Source organism: Erinaceus europaeus, chromosome 1 (genome assembly GCF_950295315.1).
Source record: "Erinaceus europaeus chromosome 1, mEriEur2.1, whole genome shotgun sequence".
Taxonomy (NCBI): domain Eukaryota; kingdom Metazoa; phylum Chordata; class Mammalia; order Eulipotyphla; family Erinaceidae; genus Erinaceus; species Erinaceus europaeus.
The window spans coordinates 27,813,195-27,838,287 of record NC_080162.1 but is presented as its reverse complement, the minus strand read 5'-3'; the positions used below and the strand labels follow the sequence as shown (position 1 = coordinate 27,838,287).

The 25,093-nt window shown below is 40.7% G+C and overlaps 1 protein-coding gene across 3 annotated transcripts in view; it reads right to left on the bottom strand.

Moving 5' to 3' along the window:
• Positions 1-25,093, bottom strand: part of KCNMA1 (potassium calcium-activated channel subfamily M alpha 1) — a 638,320-nt gene that overhangs the window by 277,977 nt on the left and 335,250 nt on the right. For all 3 annotated transcript variants that reach the window (XM_060170921.1, XM_060170943.1, XM_060170877.1), the window contains exon 5: positions 223-298. In XM_060170921.1, the coding sequence (XP_060026904.1) occupies positions 223-298 (76 nt within the window). The remainder of the gene's footprint in view (positions 1-222; positions 299-25,093) is intronic.

Sequence of the window (25,093 nt, the reverse complement as noted above, 5' to 3'; positions counted from 1 at the left end):
CTTTCTCTCCTCCTCTCTGTCTTCCCCTCCTCTCTCCATTTCTCTCTGTCCTATCCAACAACGACAACAACAATAATAACTACAACAATAAAACAACAAAGGGCAACAAGAGGGAATAAATAAATAAAATAAATATTTAAAAAAAAAGAAAACATGGCTGATAGCTATAACTTAATGCTAAGGACTGGGATGAAAGAAAAATACAAGAAAGAAGAAGCTTACCTTGTTTTAAGAATATTCAGAAACTGCAAAATTTCTGAAAATTGTATCAATCTGAGAGCTCGTAAAAATCTCAAACCTGGAAAGAAAAGCAGAGACACATTATTTTCAGTGCATGGTTCTGGTGTTCACATTTTGGAGTTTGATTCACAGCTGCCAGGGTTGAGGTAGTTCTTGCAGAGGATTGAACCACCTGGTGTGCAGTTTGCATTCAAGATGAACTAACTTTCTAACTAAAGGAGGCCCATTCAGAGTCATTGTGGAAGCAGTTCTGCCTGCAGAGCTCGGTTTAATGAGGCTTCTTATTTGTCCATGTCTGATGTAAAGCACTGCTTATTAAGTTACCTAGTTATCTGAGAGGATCGTATTGGAAAATACCGGGGACAACTCTGGGAAACTTTTGTGCTCAGAGTAGATTAGAAATAAATTGGGGGAGTCGGGCTGTAGCGCAGCGGGTTAAGCGCAGGTGGCGCTAAGCTCAAGGACCGGCGTCAGGATCCCGGTTCGAACCCCTGGCTCCCCTCCTGCAGGCAGGTCCCTTCACAGGCGGTGAAGCAGGTCTGCAGGTGTCTGTCTTTCTCTCCCCCTCTCTGTCTTCCCCTCCTCTCTCCATTTCTCTCTGTCCTATTCAACAACAACGACATCAATAATAACTACACCAATAAAACAACAAGGGCAACAAAAGGGAATAAATAAATAAAATTAAAAATTTTAAAAAAAGAAAGAAATTGGATAACTTTATGTTTCTATCTTCAATCCTGATAAAATGAAGAGTCAGGTTAGCCTCGGGGCCAGGTGGTGGTGCACCCAGTTGAGCGCATAGGCTACAATGCTCAAGGACCTGGGTTCAAGTTCCCAGTCTCCACCTATAAGGGGAAAGCTTCATGAGTGATTAAGCAGTGCTGCAAGTGTCTCTCTGTCTCTCTCCCTTTCTGTCTCTCCCTTTCCTCTCAATATCCAGCTGTCTCTATCTAATAAATAAAGATAATCAAAAATAAATTTTAAAAGATAATTTTTTTAAAAAAGTCTAGCCTATGGTGTTTAAAAAAGGTTTTATACACCTATCAAAAAAAAAACACCAGATTTTAAAGATGACATAGGATTCAAAACTCATATAATTCCATGTTTACTAAGTGCCAAGGTAAAGTAAATGGTCTCTCTAAATCAGCAAGCTCTCTTGAATAAAAAAGGGGGACAGTGGTGTACCCAGCTAAGTACATAAAGTACTAAATACAGGACCTGTGCAAGGATTGGGTTCAAATTCCTGCTCCCCATCTGCAGAGAGGATGCTTCACAAGGGTGAAGCAGGTCTGTCTTTCTTTCTCCCTCTCTATCTCCCCCACCCCTTTCAATTCCTCTCTGTCTTATTCAGTAAAATGGAAAAAACTGGCCGCCAGGAGCACTGGATTTGTAGTGCTGGCACTGAGACCCAGCAATAACCCTGGAGTTAAAAAAAAAAAAAAAAAAAAAGCACAATAATAACTTGTGTTTTCTAGGTGGCAAAAATAGGAGGAGATGGGAAAGGCAGACACCAACGAGGATTACAGAAAACACAAGTTATTGTTGTGTCTTTCTTAATGCCCAGGGGTAAAATAAATTTCTGTTGAGATCAAATTCCTGAGTAGAAACATCAGTCACTTGTGAGGCTTGAATGCTTGGTCATCACTGCTTACAGAACACATTATTGTAAGACCTTTGGGACACCCTGGATATCATACTCTCTAGCAAGATTTTCTTGTGTACATATTGTGAAAGTATTTTATTAAGTTTTATTAAGTGCCTTCATGTGCCAAATGTGATGAGGGTACAGAGGAAGCTAAGCTGTTGACAGGCAGCTCCAAGCCAGCGGGTGAGAATTTACTCTGTCTCCCCCTACCTCCCACCCCTGAGTAAGTTGTGGATGCTTGTGTGTGTGTCGGGGGGGGGGGGGGTGTACTAAAGTACAGAGGTGGGAAGAAGCAGTGATGATGACTCACGAGAAATCCTACAATGAAACACGGGGATAAGACAGGCTAGCTCTACAACTAAGTTGGGTCCAGTTAGATTACTCCTTGTTCAAACACAAGGGCACAAGAAAACAAATTTAAAGCCCATAGGAGTGGAAGAGGAATATCACTGCACAAGAGGGAGAAAAAGATAATGGATTAAAAGGAAAAGTCCTCCTGACAAAGGCTTTATTTTCATGAAATAAAGTTTATTTTTCAGAAAACAACCATCTTTCCTTATAAATAACACTTTATTACTTTTATTCAACAAAATAGTACAGAGAACAAAAAATATGAAAAGATGACATGAAAAAACTTGGAGCTAAAAATATGATTCTTAACCGAATTGATGAAAGGCTGACTTAACACTACTGAAAAGCCCACCTGACGCAGAGAACAAAGCAGAGGTGTAACCTCAGAAAGCAGAGAAATAAGAAAATAGAAATAGAGAAGAGATCCAACCTGTGAATAAAATGTGTTGCAAAGGGAAGAACAAACAACAGGTAGATTGTAAATTAATAGCCATAACATCAAAGTCATGGGTCCCTAGGAACATACCTAAAATAGATTTCCTAGCTTCTTTCTACCCTAAGATCCTTATTCTCACTTGCTCTGTTTCTATTTTCTGTTTCCTGTTTATTAAAGATTTTGTCCTGCCTCATAACATAATGCCTTTCAGACACCAAGTTACAGGTGCTACTATGATTCCATCCTGAATTCCCTAGACAGATGACCTCACTAATGTACCCCCGAACCTCACTTCTCCAGAGCCCTACCTTACTAGGGAAAGACAGAAACAGACTGAGGGTATAGATCTGCCAATGCCCATGTCCAGCAGAGAAACAATTGTAGAAGGTAGAACTCCCACCTTCTGCAGCCAAAAAAGAATTTTGACATACTCTCAGAAGGGGAGAAATGTTTGGGGAAAATGATTAGAGGTCTCTGAACCAATTAAGAACCATAAAGAAAAAGGGGGGGGGGGTAAGGATATTTGGAAGTAGCAATAGGTGTAGATGTGGCTTAGAAAGGAGAAGACAGGACCATAGTAAAAATGGGCAACTATATACATATATGTGCATATTATATATGTACTTTGTTTCTAGGTAACAAAAGAAGCTACACTTTCATTTAATGATGAATTTCATTTACTTTTCACTCACCTGAATGCTCATCCTGTTCTCACTAATAGAGATTTTCTTTAAAAATACTATATTTAGTTTATTTGTATATGCATAGTGAGAGAAAGAGCGTTATAGAAAAAATAGTCAAGCCCTATCTGTGGTCTTGGGAGAACTACTTCAGTTTCTAATGGAGGGGATGGGGATACAGAACTCTGGTGGGGGGAACAGTGTGGAATTATACCCATTATCTTATAAATTAGAAAATCAATTAATTCACTAATAAAATTAAAACAAACAAAAAAGAGACAAATAGATACACATATTCCTTGTTATATAGTGGTGTTGTTATTTAAATTGTTGGGAAAAAGACTGACAAATATATAGATTTTACTGTCTTCTAATTTTTATCACTTCTGTATGTCAAAACATTTAACTATATTTCATTTAACTCAGATCCCAGATGAAAATATATATGAAAAAAAAGACTAGATAACATGCCCAGCACATAATCTTTATCAATAGAGACAGGCTTCAGCCCCAATTTGTCTGACTCTGCAAAGCCCAAATTTATAACCACTGCATTGGACAGACTTTGGAAATCACATGGAGTGTTCCTCAAGGTAGTATTTAAAAAAATAATTTTACCAGATAACAATAGATTCATAGAAATCAACAGTTCAATAGGAGACTATCTCTACAAATGTATGCAATTATCTTAAAATTTTAGGGAAAATAAAGTTTCATCAACACTGGACAGTAAATAATTTTCACTTTAGTATTTATAATTGAATAATCAGAAAACCAATAAAGATTAAAAATGAAAAAGTGTTTCAAATCACTGTATGAGGACAAAGAAAAATTGCATAAGACAATATAATGAAGTAATGGTTGATCTGAGAAACTAATAGAAAAAATTAATGCACAATTAAATAATATTAAAAAAACTGAAACCTTGGTGAGAAGTATGACTTTATGAAAAACATAAACTTTGAAAGTGAATGCAACCAAAATTTAAAGTCATTCTAGAAAATAATTGATATATAAGTTGACAGTTTTATTAATAGTGCCCATGCTTTGCACCCATACAATTTATTACTAAATCCTTTAAAAGTTTTATATTTTATTGAAATTTTAAATTATTTCATAGTATGAAAAATATGAAAATCAACAGAAACTGATTGTGAAATAAACAAAACTTTAGCTTAAAAACTGACATTTAAAGCACATAAGTAAAATACTCTCTCTAAGACCAGAGATGTTAAAATTCTACATAATATCTAATTCACATCACTAATCAACAGAGGAAGATAAAAATCCAGAATATTCTAGTTAAATATATCAGATTGAACTGCATGGCTTATCCTCTCAAAATCTGGATAAATTAATGATAAAGGAGTAAAAGCAATAAAATACCACAAAAACGAAAAATACAGAATAATCAGAATGAAGAGAATACAGTACATTAAAACAAACCAGAAAATGTGAGATCAGATCTACTGGGATGCAGAGGTCACAGACTCCAAAATTGAATATGGGCCCCAGATTACATCAAATCTATGGGGTTTACAATCAACAATATTTATACCCCTTTCCCATATTAAGGAGCTACTCTTCCCTGATCCAGCTTTCTGGTCCTTTTTCCAGCCATGACATCATCTCCCCAAACAATAACTTGGATCCACCTGTATATCAGATGTCAGCCTCAGGGGGAAAAAAATCTAGTATAGCCACAGGCCCTTTGGAATATAACTGAAATATGCCTACTAGCTATCTACAAAATGGAGACACCCCCCTACACACACACACACACACACACACACACACACAATTCGTCATCTGCACTATTCCAGCCTTTAGGTTCATGATTAGTCAACAATTTGTTTGGCTTTGTATGTTAACTCTTTTCAGCCACCAGGTTCCAGATGCTAGCATGGTGCCAACCAGACTTCCCTGAACAGATGACCTCACCAATGTGTCCTGGAGCTCTGCTTCCCCAGAGCCCTTCCCCACTAGGGAAAGAGAGAAACAGGCTGGGAGTATGGATCGACCAGTCAATGCCCGTGTTCAGCAGGGAAGCAATTACAGAAGCCAGACCTTCCACTTTCTGCATCCCACAATGACCTTGGGTCCATACTCCCAGAGGGTTAAAGAATAGGAAAGCTATCAAGGGAGGTGATGGGATATGGAGTTTTGGTAGTGGGAATTGTGTGGAGTTGTACCCCTCTCAACCTATGTTTTGTCAGTGTTTCCTTTTTATAAATAAAATAAAAACAAGAAAAACCACAAAATGTTGGTTGATGAAAAGTGGATATTAGAAATTAACTTGACAGAGTTGAAAGATCTAACATGATAGATAGAAGATAGTTAAGTAGATAAATAGTGTCAGGCATTAAGCCAGCCGCCCCCTCGCCCCCCGCCATTGATCTATCTTCTTTCTACCTAGAGACCTGCCTTGCCTGCAGGGTAATATTAATCCCACCAGCTAAAACCCTCACAACAGTTGCTAAGGAAGCTTCTACTTTCCCAGTGTGCTTTTGCCTTTCTCCACCCCCTTTCCTGGCCATTTCCATTTCAGACTTGCCACTTCTGGTTTTATCCTATAAAAGCACTGCCTCTCTGATCAGTAGATCCTTTTGCATTACCATGCTTCCACCAATTCCTGAGTCATCTATCTCCTGCATCACGGAGGAGTTGCAGCCCAGGCTGAGTCCGGTCAAGTTCTCTCCAACCCAGAAAGCACGCACCTGGGGAAGAAGCACCCCCACACTAGCCTGGATCTGGCACACCAATGTGGGGCCTACCCCCTTCGGCTTCCCAGATAAGTATATGGCCACTTGGCTCTCTGCAGCCTCGTTTTTAATGAGGGCACTGCAGTTATTTTCTACCTCTTCTTATTTTCCTGAGACCCCTCTGTCATGGGCAACCTTTCTCCTTATCAAGAGGATTCCCAAATCCTCTACTCTTTTTTCACTAGATGTTGTTTTCGATGGGTTATGTTGTTTTCGCCGGGCTGGCTTCATGGGCAGGTAACAGACGACCAGGGACTCATGGTTGAGCTGTAGGCAGTATCTCTTTATTCATGCAGGACGCAGCACAATCTAAGACGAGCTAAGCTAAACTCAAGGTACAGTAAAACTCACAATGCTATCTTTATATATACTTGCCAAGTAGGGTGGAAACAGGATGTGACATAGAGAGGGTGAAGAAAAAAGTGACTGGTGAAAATCAGAGTGTGACAAGGAGGGGGCAGATTAGGCGAGAATCCTATCACTGAACCACAAATGCCCTGGAGGGAGGGTGGAACTTGTTAACAGTGGTTATGTAAATAGAATGAAGTGGTTATGTAAATAGAATAGTGTTAAGCAGGGGGGATTTAAACCAAATGAAACAGAAGAGGTCTCATGCATACCAACAAGTAGACACTCTCTGTCTCTGGGACATTTTACTCTGGGCCACACCTTGGTTCCTCTTGACTGTGATCGTAGAGCTTGGGAGATGTGGAGATTTCCCCTGGGACTTCCTCAACTCCCTCTCCCTTGTCTCCCACAGAGAAGGGTGACTCTAACTTGCATAGATTTCTCCAGAACCTTGGCAGTCCCCAAGACTGGAGACAGGTGGTTAGTTGTACCCTCCTAACTCAATTCTTCCTTCTATGGGAAGCCATTTTTGGGAATGGGTGTCTGTAGCAATCCTGCAGTAACAGTCAGAACCAGCCTAACTGGGATTTTGAGGCTCTTTTTGGAGTGGGATTGGGAGATAGATCTCCAGTGGGCTGAGATGAGTTTTTCCCCCTGCTATTTTAATCAGTTACGTCTCTACATTACAAGTGTGGGAGCAGTTAACACCCCCCATGAGAGTGGCCTCAGCTCCCACACCTCTTTTCATTAAATTCCCCACCCACACCCCACAGTATAAAAAACTTTACGCTGTCCTTCTAGCATTAAAGGCTGTACCTGGATGCTTTAATCTATTTTTCTGACAGTACCTACATTGTTAACCTCCTCCTCTGATCCTGTTGACTTCCATTCCCCGACCTATGTCAACCTTAAAAAGTAAAAGGGGGAAATACCCCCCAAATCCAGCTGGCAAAAGCTTTAACTAAATTAAACCTCTTTAATATTTGCAAAAATTCAAACCATCCTATTATTCTTCATTGGCAAACACCATCCACCCTCCCAGCTATTAAGGTTATACAGAGAGACCCCTCGATAAAATTTGGAAATAGCCTAACTCTATTGACCATGGGAAAAAGTTTTTTGTATGAGTGTTTCCACAGGATTACTCAAAACCTGTCTGGCTTCCTGCCCGCCATGTCAGTCAATGCCCGGAAGATGGCACAGCTATCCCTGAAGAACAAAAAACACTGCAAAAGGACTAGGTGCAGCCTTAGGACCCATAATGTGACATGGCGGGATCTGAAAAATCTGGTTCACAGAGCCCAAAAACAAAACCTCCCTACCACTTCTCCTCCCTCCCCTCGTTCTCTCTGAATATCTTAAGCTTGCTGTCTGCCCTCTCTGCTTCCAGTTGTCTTTTGTAAGAGAGTGATTTGAATGACTGAATTTTTTGTATGACACATTTTGCTCAGAGTACTCAGAAACTTAATTGACTTTGTATAAAAATGCTGGACACAGCCATGATTTCTGGAGACGTCCAGAAACAATCCTAATTTTTTTTCTTCCTCTTTTGATTTTTTTAAGTCTTGGTATAAATGTGAAACATTTAGTCTTAAACTGTGTGAGTAAAAATGGTTCAAATAAGACAGTACAGTGTTGGTATACTTCTAAAACCTCTTCTGTTTCATTTGGTTTAATCCCCCCTGCTTAACACTATTCTATTTACATAACCACTTCATTCTATTTACATAACCACTGTATTCTATTTACATAACCACTATATTCTATTCACATAACCACTGCAGGGCATTGGTTCAATCCCCACTGGTTCATGATATGTTTTTGCCCTGCCCCCTCCCCTTGTCACACTCTGATTTTCACCAGTCACTTTTCTCTCCACCCTCTCTATGTCACATCCTGTTTCCACCCTACTTGGCAAGTATATATAAAGACAGCATTGTGAGTTTTAGGGTCCTTTAGTTTAGTTTAGCTTAGCTCGGGTTAGATTGTGCTGCATCTCGTATGAATAAAGAGATACTGCGTACAACCCAGCCATGAGTCCTGGGTCATCTGTTACCCGCCCGTGAAGCCAGCCCAGCGAAAACAACATATGGTGCCCGAACAAGGGACTGACATAAGCCCTGAAACAGAGACCGGCACCGACGTGGGACCTAACCCGCCCATCACCCAGATAAGTAAACTTGGCTACCCATCTGCCATGGGTTGCCTTTCTACTTATGAAGAGTTTTGCCAAAGCCTCTACTGTTTCATCATGAGACAGTTTCTCTGTCTCTGGAACATTTTGCTCTGGGCCACACTTTGGTTCCCTGACTGGGAACTTTGGTTTTTTGTGACCCTAATCATAGAGCTTGGGAGATGCATGGAGATTTCTCCTTGGACTTTCTGGATTCCCTTGCCCATGTTTCCTGAGGAAAAGGACTACATTTTGCTCCGGGCCACAATTTGGTTCTTTATGACCGTGATCGTAGACCTTGGGATATGCATGGGGATTTCCACTGGGACTTTCTGGACTTCTTCTCGAATGTTTCCCATGGAGAAGGACTACTTTAATTTGAGGAGCATTCTCGAGTACCGTGGCAGTCCCCAAGAATGGAGACACGTGGTTAGTTCTACTCTCCTGACTGGATTCTTTCTTCGATGGGAAAACGCTTTTAAAAGTAGATGCCTGAAGCAATACAGCAGGAACAGTCAGAAGCACCCTAAATGGAATTTTGAAGAGCTTTTTGGACTAGGACGCCCTCCGGGGACTCATGATACTACATGGTGAGATCTGGATAATCTTGTTCAAGTTGCGTATCATAAGAGAGTGATTTGAATGACTGAATTTTTGTATGACATTGACTTAAAAAAAAATGCTAGACACAGCCATGATTTCTAGAGACATCCAGAAACAATCCAAAAAACTGTTTTTTCCCTCCTTTGATTTCTTTTTTACATCTTGGCATAAATCTGAAATGTTTAATCCTGAAACGGTATGAGTTATGGGTGGGGCAGAGAGTGCAATGATTATGTTAATTATTCTCATGCCTGAGGCTTTTAACCGTGATTCTTCTGTTTACCTTTCCACATTTTATTGAGTTTAAACTGTTTAAATAACCTTAAAATCATACTAGAAAGGACTTCCAATTATAATGGAATTATCAATTATAGTAAACTTCTATTCTGCTACAAGTTTTGTTTGACAAGTAAGTGAATTTCAGCTGTCAAGTCTTCACATGAAAAAGCATCTACTCAAATGGAATTCCCAGAAATCCATTTGGACCCCTGTTCTCTGACATCGCCCACAAGATGGAATGACTACAACACACCCCCCGGAAACCAATGATGTGACCTGGCACGACCTGAAGAAACAGATTCACAGACTCCAAAGATCACTCTCTACAGAAAAGCAGAATTCTGGTGGCTGACATTCCCCATCGAGACAGACATGCAGCGTTTCATCCCTTGCCATTTTCTTTTGTGGTCAGCTACTTTGGACTGACACCTCCATCGGACTTACTGGTACATGCTGCTGTGTTTCTCAAAGACTAACTTCAGCCAATTGCCTTGAGACTTTATAGACCATGTACCCTCACCTGCAGGCTCTGTTCACAGAGGGAGAAAACTCCCCCTCCTTATTAGGTTATGTCCACAGAGACAGGAAACGCCCTTTGAGGCAAGAGATGCCCCCAGAGGCATGAAGCACTCCCAGAGGCAAGAAATGCCCTTTGGCCTGCTAGGCCTTGCCCTTTGAGTCAAGAAACGTTCCCTTTGGCATCACGCTGGTTATTGTTGTTCGCCTATTTTGTTTTCCATGTCTTATGCCAGTTCTTTTGAAAAAGCCTGTATGATATAGATTTCTGTTCACCCCACAATCCTGATACTATGGCCATTAGTTAAAAAGAAAGGGGGAATTGTTGGTATACTTCTAAAACCTCTTCTGTTTCATTTGGTTTAATCCCCCCTGCTTAACACTATTCTATTTACATAACCACTTCATTCTATTTACATAACCACTGTATTCTATTTACATAACCACTGTATTCTATTTACATAACCACTGCAGGACATTGGTTCAATCCCCACTGGTTCATGATATGTTTTTGCTCCGCCCCCTCTCCTTGTCACACTCTGATTTTCACCAGTCACTTTTCTCTCCAACCTCTCTATGTCACGTCCTGTTTCCACCCTACTTGGCAAGTACATATAAAGACAGCATTGTGAGTTTTACGGTACTTTAGTTTAGCTTAGCTTGGTATAGATTGCGCTGCGTCCTGCATGAATAAAGAGATACTGCGTACAACCCAGCCATGAGTTCCGGGTCGTCTGTCTCCCGTCAATGAAGCTCAGCCAGACAGTACAGATCTAAATTTGTGTTTGACATGATATGTCTTCGTAACAAAAGTTTTTCTCCTCTTGTGTGTTATAGACTACATATTTATGTGTGTGTCTGAAGTTTGGTAAACATTAACTTTAAGGTTAAAAGTGTAAATTTGAAGCTACATTCTTACCAGGCAAAGTTAAATGAAGGATTTTTCAACACAATTCTTATAAAGGTAAAATTAAGTTGCTAAAGTAACTGAGTAAGGTAAAAGTCTAAATAGTTAGCGTGACAATTCATCATCTCCAAAATTAAAGTGAAAATTCTCTATACAGGACACTTTTGGAGGGGCCCCCAAAATGCCCTGTGAACTAATCTTGTGGAAATTAATCCACAACAAATCTGGCATCAATCTGACATTGTAAATGTTCTAAGAAACGTTGTCACTAACATATTTTAACTCTCTAAGTACGCTGAGTTTGTTTAAAGTCTAAGGTAAAAATCAGTTAAAAATCAATATATTTTAACTAAATTCAGTCTGAAGACCCTGCTGCAAAGAGTCTCCTATATGAAACTAAATAGGTTAGCTTTTAAATTTATTTTCTTTAAAATTCAAACAGAATCTTTCAAAATAGGTATTGCACACCTGAGGTGTGTCTCCATCTTAAATGGGTGTAACAAAATGCAGAAAAGATGCTATTGATATGTAAAGCTCTCATATACCTTCTCAATTAAAGAGGTAGAACCAGCCTGGGTGAGTGATAGATCACACAATGGTTATGCTAATGATCCTCATGCCTGAGGCTTCTAACAACAGTTCTTCTCTTTACCTTCTACATTTTATTGAGATTCAATTGTTTAAACAACCTTAAAATCATACTAGAAAGGCCTTCCAAAATTATAAAGGTACTTAAACTAATTATAATCACCATGTTATCAATTATAGTAATTTTTTAATTTTTTACAAGTTTTTTTTTTTCACAAATAAATGTTTACAGCTATGTCAAGCCTTCACATGAAGAAGCATCTGCTCATACGGTAAGGTATTAAACTATATAGAAGTCCTGTCATATACAAATTATGTAAATTAACAACAGCATTCACATACTTTTCTACACTTAACTGGTGTATCCCATTTTGCCACTATAGGCCTGCCTTTGTCAGCCAGCAGTTTAAAGACTTTTTTTCTTTATAACATCACCCATACTACAGACATCCCTTACAACCACCAAAGACAAACTGTTGTTGAGAAGGCCCACCAAACTCCTAGTCCCAATTAAGGAAAGAAAAAAGGAGGGATACATCCCCCCCAATATTCAGTTGGCTAAGGCACTAACTACATTTAACCTCTTTTAATATTTATAAAAATTTGAACCAGAAGCCTTGCTAACCATGGGAAGCAGATTTGTATGTGTTTCTTTCACAGGAATCCCTGGAAATACTTTTGGACCCATGCCCTCTGACATCGCCCATAAGATGGCACCACTACAGTGCCTCCCCCCCCAAAAAAAAAAACCATGATGTGACCTGACATGATCTGGAGAACCTGATTCATAGACTCCAAGGACAGAACTTTTTTACTGCTTTCCTCTCGCCCATTACTGTCTGCCCTTGCTCTTTCTGCTTCACCTGTCACCTTTTGGAAGTTTCAGCTCACTCTCTACAGAAAAGCAAAATTCTGGTGGCTGTCTTTCCCCATCAAGATAAGATGTATGGTGTTTCTTCCCCTGTTCATTGGCATTGCACTGACATTTCTATCAGACTTGCTGGTGGAGCTCTTGGATAATCCCTTTACACTGCTAGACTTCTCGAGGACTGACTGTAGCGGTCCATGGACTTTGCATCCAGTGTCTTGGGACTCTGTAACGCCAGATCACCCCTCTCACGCCTCAGCCTATTAGGCCCCCAACTCCTCCACTTATCAGGCAGTGCCCCCTCTCCACCCATCAGGCAACCCCCACCCTCTCAGCCCACCAGGCCTCCTCTTGACCTCATGCTAGCCCTTGCTACTCTTACTTATCACTCGCTCCCTGTCTTATTCCAGTTCTTTAAAAAATGTCTGCACAATATCGTTCAGGTTTCTGCCCAAAAGGTTTCTGTTCACCCCTACACTGCTATTCCCCTGGAAGAAATGGAGTCTTTGACCCATTTAACTATGGATATTGGATAACAGAAAGAGGGTGATGTCGGGAAATTGTGAGCATGTGGTTGATCTTAGCAGGGTTTGAACCTGAGGGGTGCATCTATCCTGTTAGTCTCTCTCTCGTCTGAGAGGTTGAGCAAGGAGGAACAGTAGTAACCCCAAAGGTGTGCCTCATCCTATCAGACTCCCTGCCTCACCCCGCATTCCTGATACTATGGCCATTAGATAAAAAGAAAGGGGGAGATGTCGGGCATTAAGCCAGTCCCCCACACCCCCGCTATTGATCTATCTTCTTTCTAGCTTGAGACCTGCCCTGCCTGCAGAGTAATATTAATCCCACTGGCTAAAACCCTCACAACAGTTGCTAAGGAAACTTCTACCTTCCCATCATGCTTTTGCCTTTCTCCACCCTCTTTCCTAGCCATTTCCATTTCTGACTTGCCACTACCAGTTTTATCCTATAAAAGCATTGTCTCTCTGACCAATAGATCCTTTTGCAATACCACGCTGCCAGGAGTTCCTGAGTTATCTATCTCCCATGTCACTGAGTGAGCAGCAGCCCAGGCTGAGTCCGGTCGAGTTCTCTCCAACCCAGAGAGCACACACCCGGGGAAGAAGCACCCCCATGCTAGCCCGGCAAGACAGACCAATCAATAGATCGATAGATAGATAGATAGATAGATAGATACAGATAGATAGCTTAAAATGCCCTTGGTCAATAAATTTCAGTGAGAAATTACACAATGATTGAGAATGTGAAGGTGGGGAAATAGGATATTATAGTGAAGAAGAAAACAACTATGTAAATGATGACATGAAGCAACAGACACAGGAAAGGGAAGACTGGCACAATAACTCAGACTGATTGAGCTACAAAAGAGCAGTAAATGTTTTAATTAATAAAGCAGTACCCTGTACTGGCTGATAGTCTATTGAAAGAGGTCAAAATCACTGATAATCAGGGAAATGCAAATAAAAGCAACAATGAGATACCATTTTACACGCATGAGAATATCATGCATTAGAAAAGGCAAAAACTCCAATCACTGGAGAGGCTACAGGGAAAAGAAATTCTCCTGTGTTGCTAGTGAGAATGTAAACTATTTCAATCCCTGTGGAAAACAGTAGGCAGACTCATCAGAATGCTAGAAATGCACCTACACTGTGGTCCAGCATTTTCTCTTCAAAGGATATATCCAAAGGAAACAAAGACACCTATACAAAGAGACCTATGCACACCTATGTTCATAGCAGCATAATTTGTAATAACTCAAACATGGAAGCAACCTAGATGCCCAAAGACAGAAGAGTGGCTAGGAAATTTATGGTATATATATATATTGCAGCTGTTTAAAATGATGAAGCCAACTTTGCCATATCTTAGGTAGCACTTGAAAATATGTTGAGTGAAATAAGCAAGAAAGAGAAGGAAGGATACTGAATGATCTCACTCTTTGATGGAACTTATGAAGCAAAAACAGTAATGGAAAACTTAAGGTGAAACTTATACTGGGTATGAGGTATTGCACCAAAGCAAATGACTCTGGGGAAGCAGAGTAAGGGATGGAATGGTGGGGTGCTGGGATCCTGGTGTATGCTGGTGGGAAAGGACCTAAGTTGGGGGAGAGAGTATCTTGCAGATTCTTATTATAAGGAGATGAGAAGTTGTATCTATGTATCAATAACTGTATTTAATACACCCCCCGTAAAATTGAAAAAAATTAACAAAAGGACAGATAAAAAAGAATACACTCTTTGGTGGAGAATTTAGTATATGATGAAGATATTGCAAGGTAAAGCAAAGTGTTATATAATGAAACACCTAGTTAAAATGAAACAACTAGTTAACAATAGGGACCAATTTAAGGGACCCTATTTGACATGAATTAAAATTAAGTACAAAGTAAGCCATAGAAAAGCTGAAGAAAATGTAATTATGTATTCATTAGCCCATAGAAAATTTATAAAGTCAGGTGTGAAAGGAAGGATAACTACAATCCTGTGTATCAATATTCCCTCAGTAAAATGAGGTAAAATTGAATAAAAGGTATTTGTGATATACAAAAATGCATAATGGAATATGAAAAGAAAAAAGATGTTTATTCACATATAATATAAAATAATAAACAGAAACATCATGGAAACATAGGAAATATATCTAGTAAACAGTCATTATTAGAAATTATTGCACTTGCTAGAAATAAAAAATGCAAATTATTAAAATACAATAATGGGTATGTTCTATATAACTAGCAATATATTTGAGTTTTTGTCTACTATGATAATTCTGCAATGAAATGGTCTTATAATTTGATGGTGGAATTGTAAGCTGATACAACATTTTCAGAAAGTAATTCTGCATGATGAATCAACAAATTCCATTTCTGGGAGTAGAGCCCAAGAAAATATAACAAAATATGGGAGAATGCTACAGAAACAAATATGCTCACTGTAAAATGATTCATTAAACAAGAAATATAGAAAACACTTTAGTATTTAAAATGGGTTCTCTTAAATATAGTCAATCTTCTGTATGAGCTGTTATGCAAATTCAAAAATAATGTAACAAAGAAATGCTTATAACATAATGCTAACTTAAAAAGTAGAAGTAGGATGGGGGCTACTCAGAGGAAAGGGGGGGAGAAAGAGAGCTATTAAATAGCTACAGTGTTTAACACGAGCAAAATAAAAAGGTTCAGGGGAATTCTGACAACAATTTGAGCATATCTGATATTATCATAAGCCCTCGTGTAGACGACTACAGGACCTTGCCCTCAATGTAGAACAACAATGGTAGGGACTTCCCCACTCTCTGAAGCTACGTCAATATACTCTGCCACCTGAGGAAGACTGGTCCTGAAATGAGTGCAGCCTAGAATGTTCCTAGCTATGACCATGGAATGAGAGCTCAGACCTACAGGGACTCAGAGTTACACAGGTTCCTGTGATAAATAGGAATAGACATGGGCCTAAAGCAGATTGATGGAGTTTACAGTTAATGGTATTTATATACTTCCACCATATTTGGAAGCTACTGTCTGCCTTGATCCAGCTCTCTAGTCCTATTCCCAGCTCTGACACCAGCTTCCCAGATAATACTTTTAGCTCACCTGCATGTTAGCTGTTGGGCTCAGGCAAAATCAGTAAAATCATGTAACATATATAAAATAGACTTCCTCAGACTTCTGGTGGTGGGAACTGTGTGGAGTTGTACCCCTCTTATCCTATGGTTTTGTCAGTGATTCCTTTTTATAAATAATAAAAATAATTCTTCCTAGCTTCTTCCCACAGGAAGATTCTTAGTTCCATCTGCACTATTCTTACTTTTAGGTTCCTGATTATTAAACAATTTGTTCTGCTTTATACCTTACAGCTTTTCTGCCACCAGTTTACAGGTGCTACTATGACTCCAACCTGACTTCCCTGGGGAGATGACGTCACCAGTGTGTCCTGAAACCTTACCTCCCCCAAATCCTATTCTATCGGGGGAAGATAGAAATAGGCTGGGGGTATGGATCAACTGTCGATATCCATGTTCAGTGAAGAATCAAATACATAAGTCAGACCTCCCACCTTCTGCATCCCACAGAGAGTTTTGTTCCATACTCCCAGAAGAAAAAAGAACAGAGAAGCTTCCAACGGTGGGGAGAGGATATGGAATTCTAGGATTTGGAATTGTATGGAATTGTAACTCTTATCCCACAATCTTGTCAATCATTATTAAATCACTAAAAAAAAAATGGTGAAGATGGCAAATTTGATAATTATTATCAAAATAAAAAATAACAAATTGGAAACACTGAAGGAAAATAATAAACAGCTTTCCTGATGATAAAACTATAAAAATAATAGTTATACAAAAAAAAATCTAAGCTAGAAGAAAATCATGAAACAGTGACAATTGTTTAGATAAAGAGACAGGGGTTCTGATATTTCATTTTCTCAAGTCTTAAATTGTTTCTATAATACCTATGCTAATTTTCTATTTTTGAATTGAGAGTCAATCACTTATAGTATAATCTTTAACAAATAGGCACAACTGTTCATCTCACATTGATGTCTAAGAGACATACCAGGACCCCAATGTCACATCATCCTCTCCATTCCTCTCCCTCTCCAGAGTCCTTTACTTTGGTTCAGTCCACCACACACAGTCTAAGTTCTAAGTTTCACCTTGTGTTTTCTATTACTGTCTTTATTTGTAACTTCTCCCTGTAAGTAAGATCACTCAGTATTGTCCCTTCGCTTTTTGGCTGTCTCTCTCAACATGACGCCTTTAAGTTCTGACCAAGATACTGCAAGCTATATAATATTCCATTGTGTGTACGTACTACATATTTTTTTAGCCATGTATCTGTCATTGAGCATCTGAGTTGCTTCCAAGTTTGGCTTATTACAAACTGTGCTATGAACATAGCTGTGCATAGGTTTCTTTGGACTGGTGTTTTTATTTTCCCTGGGCAACATTTCTAGTGTTATGATAGATCACCAGACTATTTTCCACAAGGGTTATTATTCAGTTTCTTGCTATTATTACAAAGTCAGGGCTGAGCAAAGTTCATCAGACTCTGAACCCTGTGCCCATATCAAAGATTCAGTAATGTAAGACTTTGGGTGGAAAGGACACCTCTTCCTCCAGCTCTTCTTCTCTTCAGAGGGTTAAACCTGGAAACCAGTATCTGAATAGCCAAATTATCATGACCTTAAGAGAACATTCCAAACTATTCCACTGTTAAAAATGAAGTTATGGGAGTCGGGCTGTAGCGCAGCGGGTTAAGTGCAGGTAGCGCAAAGCACAAGGACCGGCATAAGAATCCCGGTTCGAACCCCGGCTCCCCACCTGCAGGGGAGTTGCTTCACAGGCGGTGAAGCAGGTCTTCAGGTGTCTATCTTTCTCTCCTCCTCTCTGTCTTCCCCTCCTCTCTCCATTTCTCTCTGTCCTATCCAACAACGACAACAACAATAATAACTACAACAATAAAACAACAAGGGCAATAAAAGGGAATACATAAATAAAATAAATATTTTTTTTAAAAATGAAGTTATCTCCTTTGCTTCCTCTTGGATGAAACTGGAGGACATTATATTAAGTTAGATAAGCCAAAACATGAAGGATAAATATAGGATGATTTCAACTATAAGCAGAATTTAAGAAATTAAGGACAGAAAAGGAAAACACAAAGTGGAACGTGGACTGCACATGGTACACAGCACCAAAGCAAGCAAAAAAAAAAAAAAAAACTCTGGGGAAGAAGGGGGAAGAAGGCCTTGGGGTCTTGCATATGATGATGGAAAAGGACTTAAGTTAGGCGTGAGAGTGTTCTGCAGACACCTACCAAGGGTAGATTAGAAACTGTACCCATGTGTCAGCAACTATATCTGAACTGTGCCCCCATACCCCCAGTAAAACTGCTGGGAAGGAGGCAAAAAACTCATTCCATGGAATTTCACCAATGATCAGATCATCTATGAAGGTTAAGGGATTTGATTTTTTTTTTTCTCAGAAGGAAGCAGAATTACTATTTGACAGATACTGAGGGAAAAACAAGTAAGTCATTCATTGTTTAAGACTCATGTATTCCCAGGGCAAAAAGGATTCAGAAGATTCTTTCAAAGAAGGTTCTTAAGAATAGAGGACTGAGAAAACACAAAAGCCAATGACATCCCAACCCATGGTGGAAAATCTGCCAAGGTTTTCCAATTTTCTATTTTCTCTTCCTTTTAATTCTTTAATCTTTAAATCCAAAAAGCCAAAAGGTTCAACTAAACCTCTGTAGTTTCTAAACCCCATGAAAATCCTGAACAGTAATTATTTTAGGGGTGCTTGGTAAGGTCACAGTCATCTGACCTTGAATCCTGAAAGCTCAGATTGAAATCAGTAGTTGTCTGGGTAAAGGAGACAGGAAAGCTTCTTCAGAGTTCACTGCACCCTGCTATCATAGCCCACAAGGTCCTATCTCCCACCTCCACCTCCTCCCTTCCCAGAACTGCTTCTCAGTGATAGCACAGTAGTCTGAATTTGTCCTTTCCAACTAAAGGGAGAAGACTGTCTTTCTTGTGTTCAAATGTTCTCGTAGTCAGAGTTTATGTTTTGCAAGCAGGGCTTGCTTGTCTGACCTTTTCAAATCATTCTCTTGGTAATTGTACAGGCTGTTTTGTTCCCCTACCTTATCTTAGTCTTATATTGAATCTGACAGATGTTAAACATCAGTTGCTATTCACACTAGGATTGTTACTCATTCACTCATTCACTCATTCACTCAATTATTCATTTACTCATTCATACTGTATGCAGGCAGACAGTGCCAGCTCTGCACCAGTCACTCACTGCTCCAGACAGAAAGGCACACAGTTGATGTTCCTTCTTCTAGAGCCTATTTGGATAGGATGATCAGAAAGCATATAGATGACTTTTTAAGTAAGCAAAATGTCTTATTGCTATTACACCTTTTAAATATAACTGAAGTATCTCCTTTTCTACTGCCAAATCATTATTCTATCCACCTCTACCTTGTGTCGAAGAGCCCCCAAACTGGTCTCATTGTTTTATCTTATGCCCTCAGCCCACCATGCCTCATGGGCCATTCTCCAAAAAGTAATCGGTATGATCATTTCAAACATCTGTCAAAATATATCATTCTTGTTCCTATCCATTTGGATAGTTTCCATCTCATTGAAATATAAGTTCAGGGTCTGGGTGGGTGGTGGCACCCTCAGTAGAACATATAGCTTATATTACTATGTGCATGGACCCAGGATCAAGTCCCCAGCCCCAACTAGGTGTGGAGGTGAGGGAAATGCATGACTAGTGAAACAGTGTTGCAGGTGTCGCTCCTTCTCTCTCTTCCCATCTCCCCTTCCCTCTCAGTTTCTCTGACTCTATCAAAAGGAGGGAAGGAAAGGAAAGGAAAGGAAAGGGAAGGGAAGGGAAGGGAAGGGAAGGGAAGGGAAGGGAAGGGAAGGGAAGGGAAGGGAAGGGAAGGGAAGGGAAGGGAAGGGAAGGGAAGGGAAGGGCAGGGCAGGGCAGGGCAGGGCAGGGCAGGGCAGGGCAGGGCAGGGCAGGGCAGGGCAGGGCAGGACAGGACAGGACAGGACAGGACAGGACAGGACAGGACAGGACAGGACAGGACAGGACAGGACAGGACAGGACAGGAAAGGAAAGGAAAGGAAAGGAAAGGAAAGGAAAGGAAAGGAAAAAAAGAAAAGAAAGAAGAAAAAGTTCAGATTACTTACTTTGCTCTGGAAAGCTAAATGACCGAGTCTTTTTTTTAACAATTTTATGTATTTATTACTGTCAATGCTGGATGTTACAAAGCCCAGATCATCTCTAAAATGTAATAGTCTAATCAAAATATCTAGGGTTACAGATATAAGAGGGATGGATATTTAGAATTTTATCCCAAGTTTATGTTGATGTTTCATCTCAAGGAATCCTTTTATGTGAATTCTTTTTTTTTTTTTTTTTACCAGAACACTGTTCATTTCTGGCTTATGGTGGTGCGGGAGATTGAACCTGGAATGTTGGAGCCTCAGGCATGATAGCCTTATTGCATAAACATTATGCTATCTACCCTCCACCCCTTTTAAAAAAATTTTTATTTATTTTATTGATTCCCTTTTATTGCGCTTGTTGTTTCATTGTTGTAGTTATTGATGCCATCGTTGTTGGATAGGACAGAGAGAAATGGAGAGAGGAGGGGAAGACAGAGAGGGGGAGAGAAAGACAGACACCTGCAGATCTGCTTCACCGCCTGTGAAGCGACTCCCCTGCAGGTGGGGAGCTGGGGGCTCAAACCAGGAACCTTACGCCGGTCCTTGTGCTTTGCGCCACCTGCGCTTAACCCGCTGCGCTACAGCCCGACTCCCCCCTCCACCCCTTTTATGTGAATTCTAAAGCAAGCTTTGACTGAGAAACATTATTAGTTGCTTGATAATTGGAATTTTGGTATACACAATTATATGACATAGTGATACTTTAGCCTGTCTGTACATACCAGCATCCCAGACTGAGTTTCAAAGGGACTATGCTTCACTGGAAAGGAAACACCTTTTTTTTTTCCTCCAGGGTTATTGCTGGGGCTCAGTGCCTGCACTATGAATCCACTGCTTCTGGAGGCCATTTTTCCCATTTTTTTGCCCTTGTTATTGTTATTGTTGCCATTGCTGTTGTTGTTGCTGGATTAGATAGAAAGAAATCAAGAGAGGAAGGGAATACAGAAAGGGGGGGAGAAAGGTAGAAACCTGCAGACCTTCTTCACTGTCCATGAAGTGACCTCCCTGCAGGTGGGGAGCCAGGGGCTCGAACTGGGATCCTTACGCCCATCCTTGCACTTATCCTTGCACCATGCGCACTTGACCCGCTGCAGTACTGCCTGGCTCCCAAAACATCTAATTTATTTCAAACTCATATATTTTATGAATGCCCAATTAAAACCTAATCCCCATGGGAGAGCATTTGAGATAAGAAAATCTGCCCAAGAAGCAGGGGTAGATTGCATAATCGTTATCCAAAGAGATGTGCATGCCTGAGCCTTCAAAGTCCCAGGTTCAAACCCCTGTACCACCATAAGACAGAGCTGAGGAGTGTTCTGCCCAGAGGATGTTTCTTTGGGTCTATTCAGAGTAAGAATAATAAAGTGTCACCCAAGACATAGGGAAGGCAAGGTTATGGACAGTTATCAGGAATATGAGATATTTTAGGCGGAATAAGTACAAGGTTGGGAGAGGCCTTACCCCAAGATGAGCAAACCCTGCAGTAAGACACCGATGATTGCCAGAATAAAAAAATTCCTCATGACTGGTGCAAAAGCAAAAGAAAGAAAACTGAAACAGCAATCTTGTTGAAAGAAAGAGGAAGATATGGGGGGAGAGGAAGGAAGGAAGGTAGGGAAGGGGAATGACTGAAGGAGGGGAGAGGGAAGGATCAAGGAAGGTAGGGAGGTGGGGGAAAGTTATCGATAGCTCAGAATGCCTCTTCTGAAACTGCTGATTCACCAGGAATTATTGCCACTTTATAAATAAGGAGGCTGTTCCTGTCACCTACTTAGCTTTTCCTGCATTTCTAAAATAAATTTTGTAATAATTCTAAAGTATTCAGAAGCAGTAGAAGCCAATTAAATTCACCTACAAAGGAAGAGTGGGATGTTCTGCCTGGCCTCTGAGTTCAGGGAGACAGAGAAGACTGTCACCAGGCCACAGGATATTATCCCAGTTGCAGCCCAAAGGGAAGGCAAGGTGGCGAAGAGCTATCGGAATATGAGATACTTTAGGCACAATAAGTACAAGGTTGGGAGAGGCCTTACCCCAAGAGGTGCAAACCCTGCAGCAAGACACCAATGATTGCCAGAAGGTCTGTGGTTCCTCTTTCTCAGGAGCCGCAAGCCCATACTTCACTCGATAGCCTTTATGGAACAAATCCCCCAGGGACTTTCTGCGCCGTCTGGTGGGTTTTGTAAACCTCTGTGCTGGTGTTGCTGGGCGGGTGATGGTAGACCAGAATCTTACTGGGGATCATACTGGAGGTTAGAGGACTGGGCCAACCTCCAGGTTCTCTTCAATTTACTTCTTGTACAAACTGACACTCTGAACAGAGCCAGAAAAGCCTATGCTCCTCTGATTTGTGTGACAAGCAGGTCGAACTCTCTAGCGTCTGTCTGTGTCCTGGTGGAGCAAAACAGAAACTTTCTCTTTCCTCACCCACTAAGCCAATTCCCTAGGCCCCTAGCATGCTCTAGGCAACAGCTGCACAAAACCACGTCAAACGGCAATTGGGAAAGGAGGGGGATCTGATCCATTATGTCCTACAAGCTGATTAGTCAGCTTCTTTCTGGAAATTACTGTGTAAGCTCCTTTGGACATGTTTTAGAGGAACAGAAGGAGAAAAGGCTATTATCCCTCAAATGAGGTGTGCAAAAACAGTGGGAGGGGAATGCAGTTTAGGACCTTTGGACCATTTCTTTCATTTTAGTGATTTTGGCTGATGACTGAGGACTCATAGGAAGGACCCTGCAATAGACTTCCATGCCTAACTATAAAAAGGAGAAAAAAAATCTGAAAACCTGTCCTAGGTATTCACATTTTACATCCCACCCCCCACCCCCAGTGTGTCCACACTTGCTACTTTTCCCAAATTTTCTACTCGACTCCTCTGACTAGGGTCTAGTGTTCTGGTCCCTCTTAAAATGCAAATTTACCGAGTAGTCATTGAAACCTCAGTTAAAAGGAAATTGTTAGGGGTGGGGAAGAGAGTATAAAGCCTCTGGTGCAGGAGGGGAGAGAGGAAGGGGAGCAGGTACAAAGAACAGAGCATCAAGGGATAAATGTAAAACAAGTTTTGGACTAGAACTTAACTCCAGGGAGTGGGCGGTGGAACACCAGGTTCCCTACCTGCAAAGGGGTCGCTTCACAAGAGGTGAAGCAGGTCTGTAGGTGTCTTTTTAAGGTGTCCCTCCCTATCTTCCCTTCCATTGTCAATTTATCTCTGTCCTATTCAATAAAATGGAAAAAAAAAAAAAAAAGGCCTCTAGGAGCAATGGATTCCTAATGCAGGATCCAAGCCCCAGCTATAACCCTGGAGACAAAACAAAACAAAAACAATAAGAAGAAGAAGAAGAAAGAAGGAGAAGGAGGAGGAGGAAGAGGAGGAGGAGGAGGAGAAGAAGAAGGAGAAGAAGAAAGGAGGAGAAGGAGGAGGAGGAGAAGGAGGAGGAGGAGGAGGAAGAGGAGGAGGAGGAGGAGGAGGAGGAGGAGGAGGAGGAGAAGAAGAAGAAGAAGAAGGAGGAGGAGGAGGAGGAGGAGGAGGAGGAGGAGGAGGAGGAGGAGGAGGAGGAGAAGGAGAAGGAGAAGGAGGAGAAGGAGAAGAAGAAGAAGAAGAAGAAGAAGAAGAAGAAGAAGAAGAAGAAGAAGAAGAAGGAGAAGGAGAAGGAGAAGGAGAAGGAGAAGGAGAAGGAGAAGAAGAAGGAGAAGAGGAGGAGGAGGAGGAGGAGGAGGAGGAGGAGGAGGAGGAGGAGAAGAAGAAGAAGAAGAAGAAGAAGAAGAAGAAGAAGAAGAAGAAGAAGAAGAAGAAGAAGAAGAAAAGAAGGAGAAGGAGAAGGAGGAGAAGGAGAAGGAGAAGAAGAAGAAGAAGAAGAAGAAGAAGAAGGAGAAGGAGAAGGAGAAGGAGAAGGAGAAGGAGAAGGAGAAGGAGAAGGAGAAGGAGAAGGAGAAGAAGAAGGAGAAAAAGAAGAAAAGAAAAAAAAAACACTTAGCTCTACTTGATGGTAGAGTACTTGAGTAGGTAGCAGGTACTTGAGTATGTACTTGAGTAGTGGCCCTGTTTTTAGCTAACAATACATTCAACCAAGGTCAGTTATTTGAAATAGGGAAGGCAAACATCAGAGGTGTATCAATGATCAAGAATATGTTACTTATACTATAGTTGATTTCCCAAACGCCAGACCACTTAAATTAAGTGGCTCCAGTCAACTCCCTAAACATTCATTCCAGACCAGTAGCAAGAGTCTGTAGCTCTTGTACAAGTTTCACTTAATAAGGGAAAAGCATGTCACTAATTTCACTATTCAAGAAAATTCTTCCTAACCTCCACATAAGTATGCCTCCTCCCACCCTGCTATGCCTTCATCCCCTCCTCTTCTCACAAAATGGCTTTTGGGGAGGTATGTCTGCCATTTTCTTAGGTAGGGGGCACCTATAATTCAACCTGTTTTCCTCCTCTCACCAATACCTGCCTCTCAAACACTGACTTTCAAGTGGCAAGCACCAAACCTTAGAATTTAATAAAATTGCTATGCCATTCATATTGGAGGCAAATTAATTCAACCTCATTCAATAATCCTTTCTCTGTCCCAAACTCAATGAAAGGAATGATAATCATCCTCCCTAATCCTACTTTCCACTCTGAGCTCCTTTTTGGAAACTGAATTATGGTCCTGAACTTTCCTCCTACCTGACATTTGGACCCACAAGGGATAGAAGGTAGTCCTCAGGCACTGAAATACACAATGGTTTGACTTCTGGAACATGTGGCCACACGTATTGCAGGAGGACCTGAATCAGTTCACACAGTGGTTTACTTTCTTAATTTTTCTTTCAAAATGAAAAACCACAGATGGCATAAACCAGGAGAGGGTCTCCACCATCTTGCAATACAGACAATAGGCACTTGCCAGCATCAAGACAAGAGTGAGGAA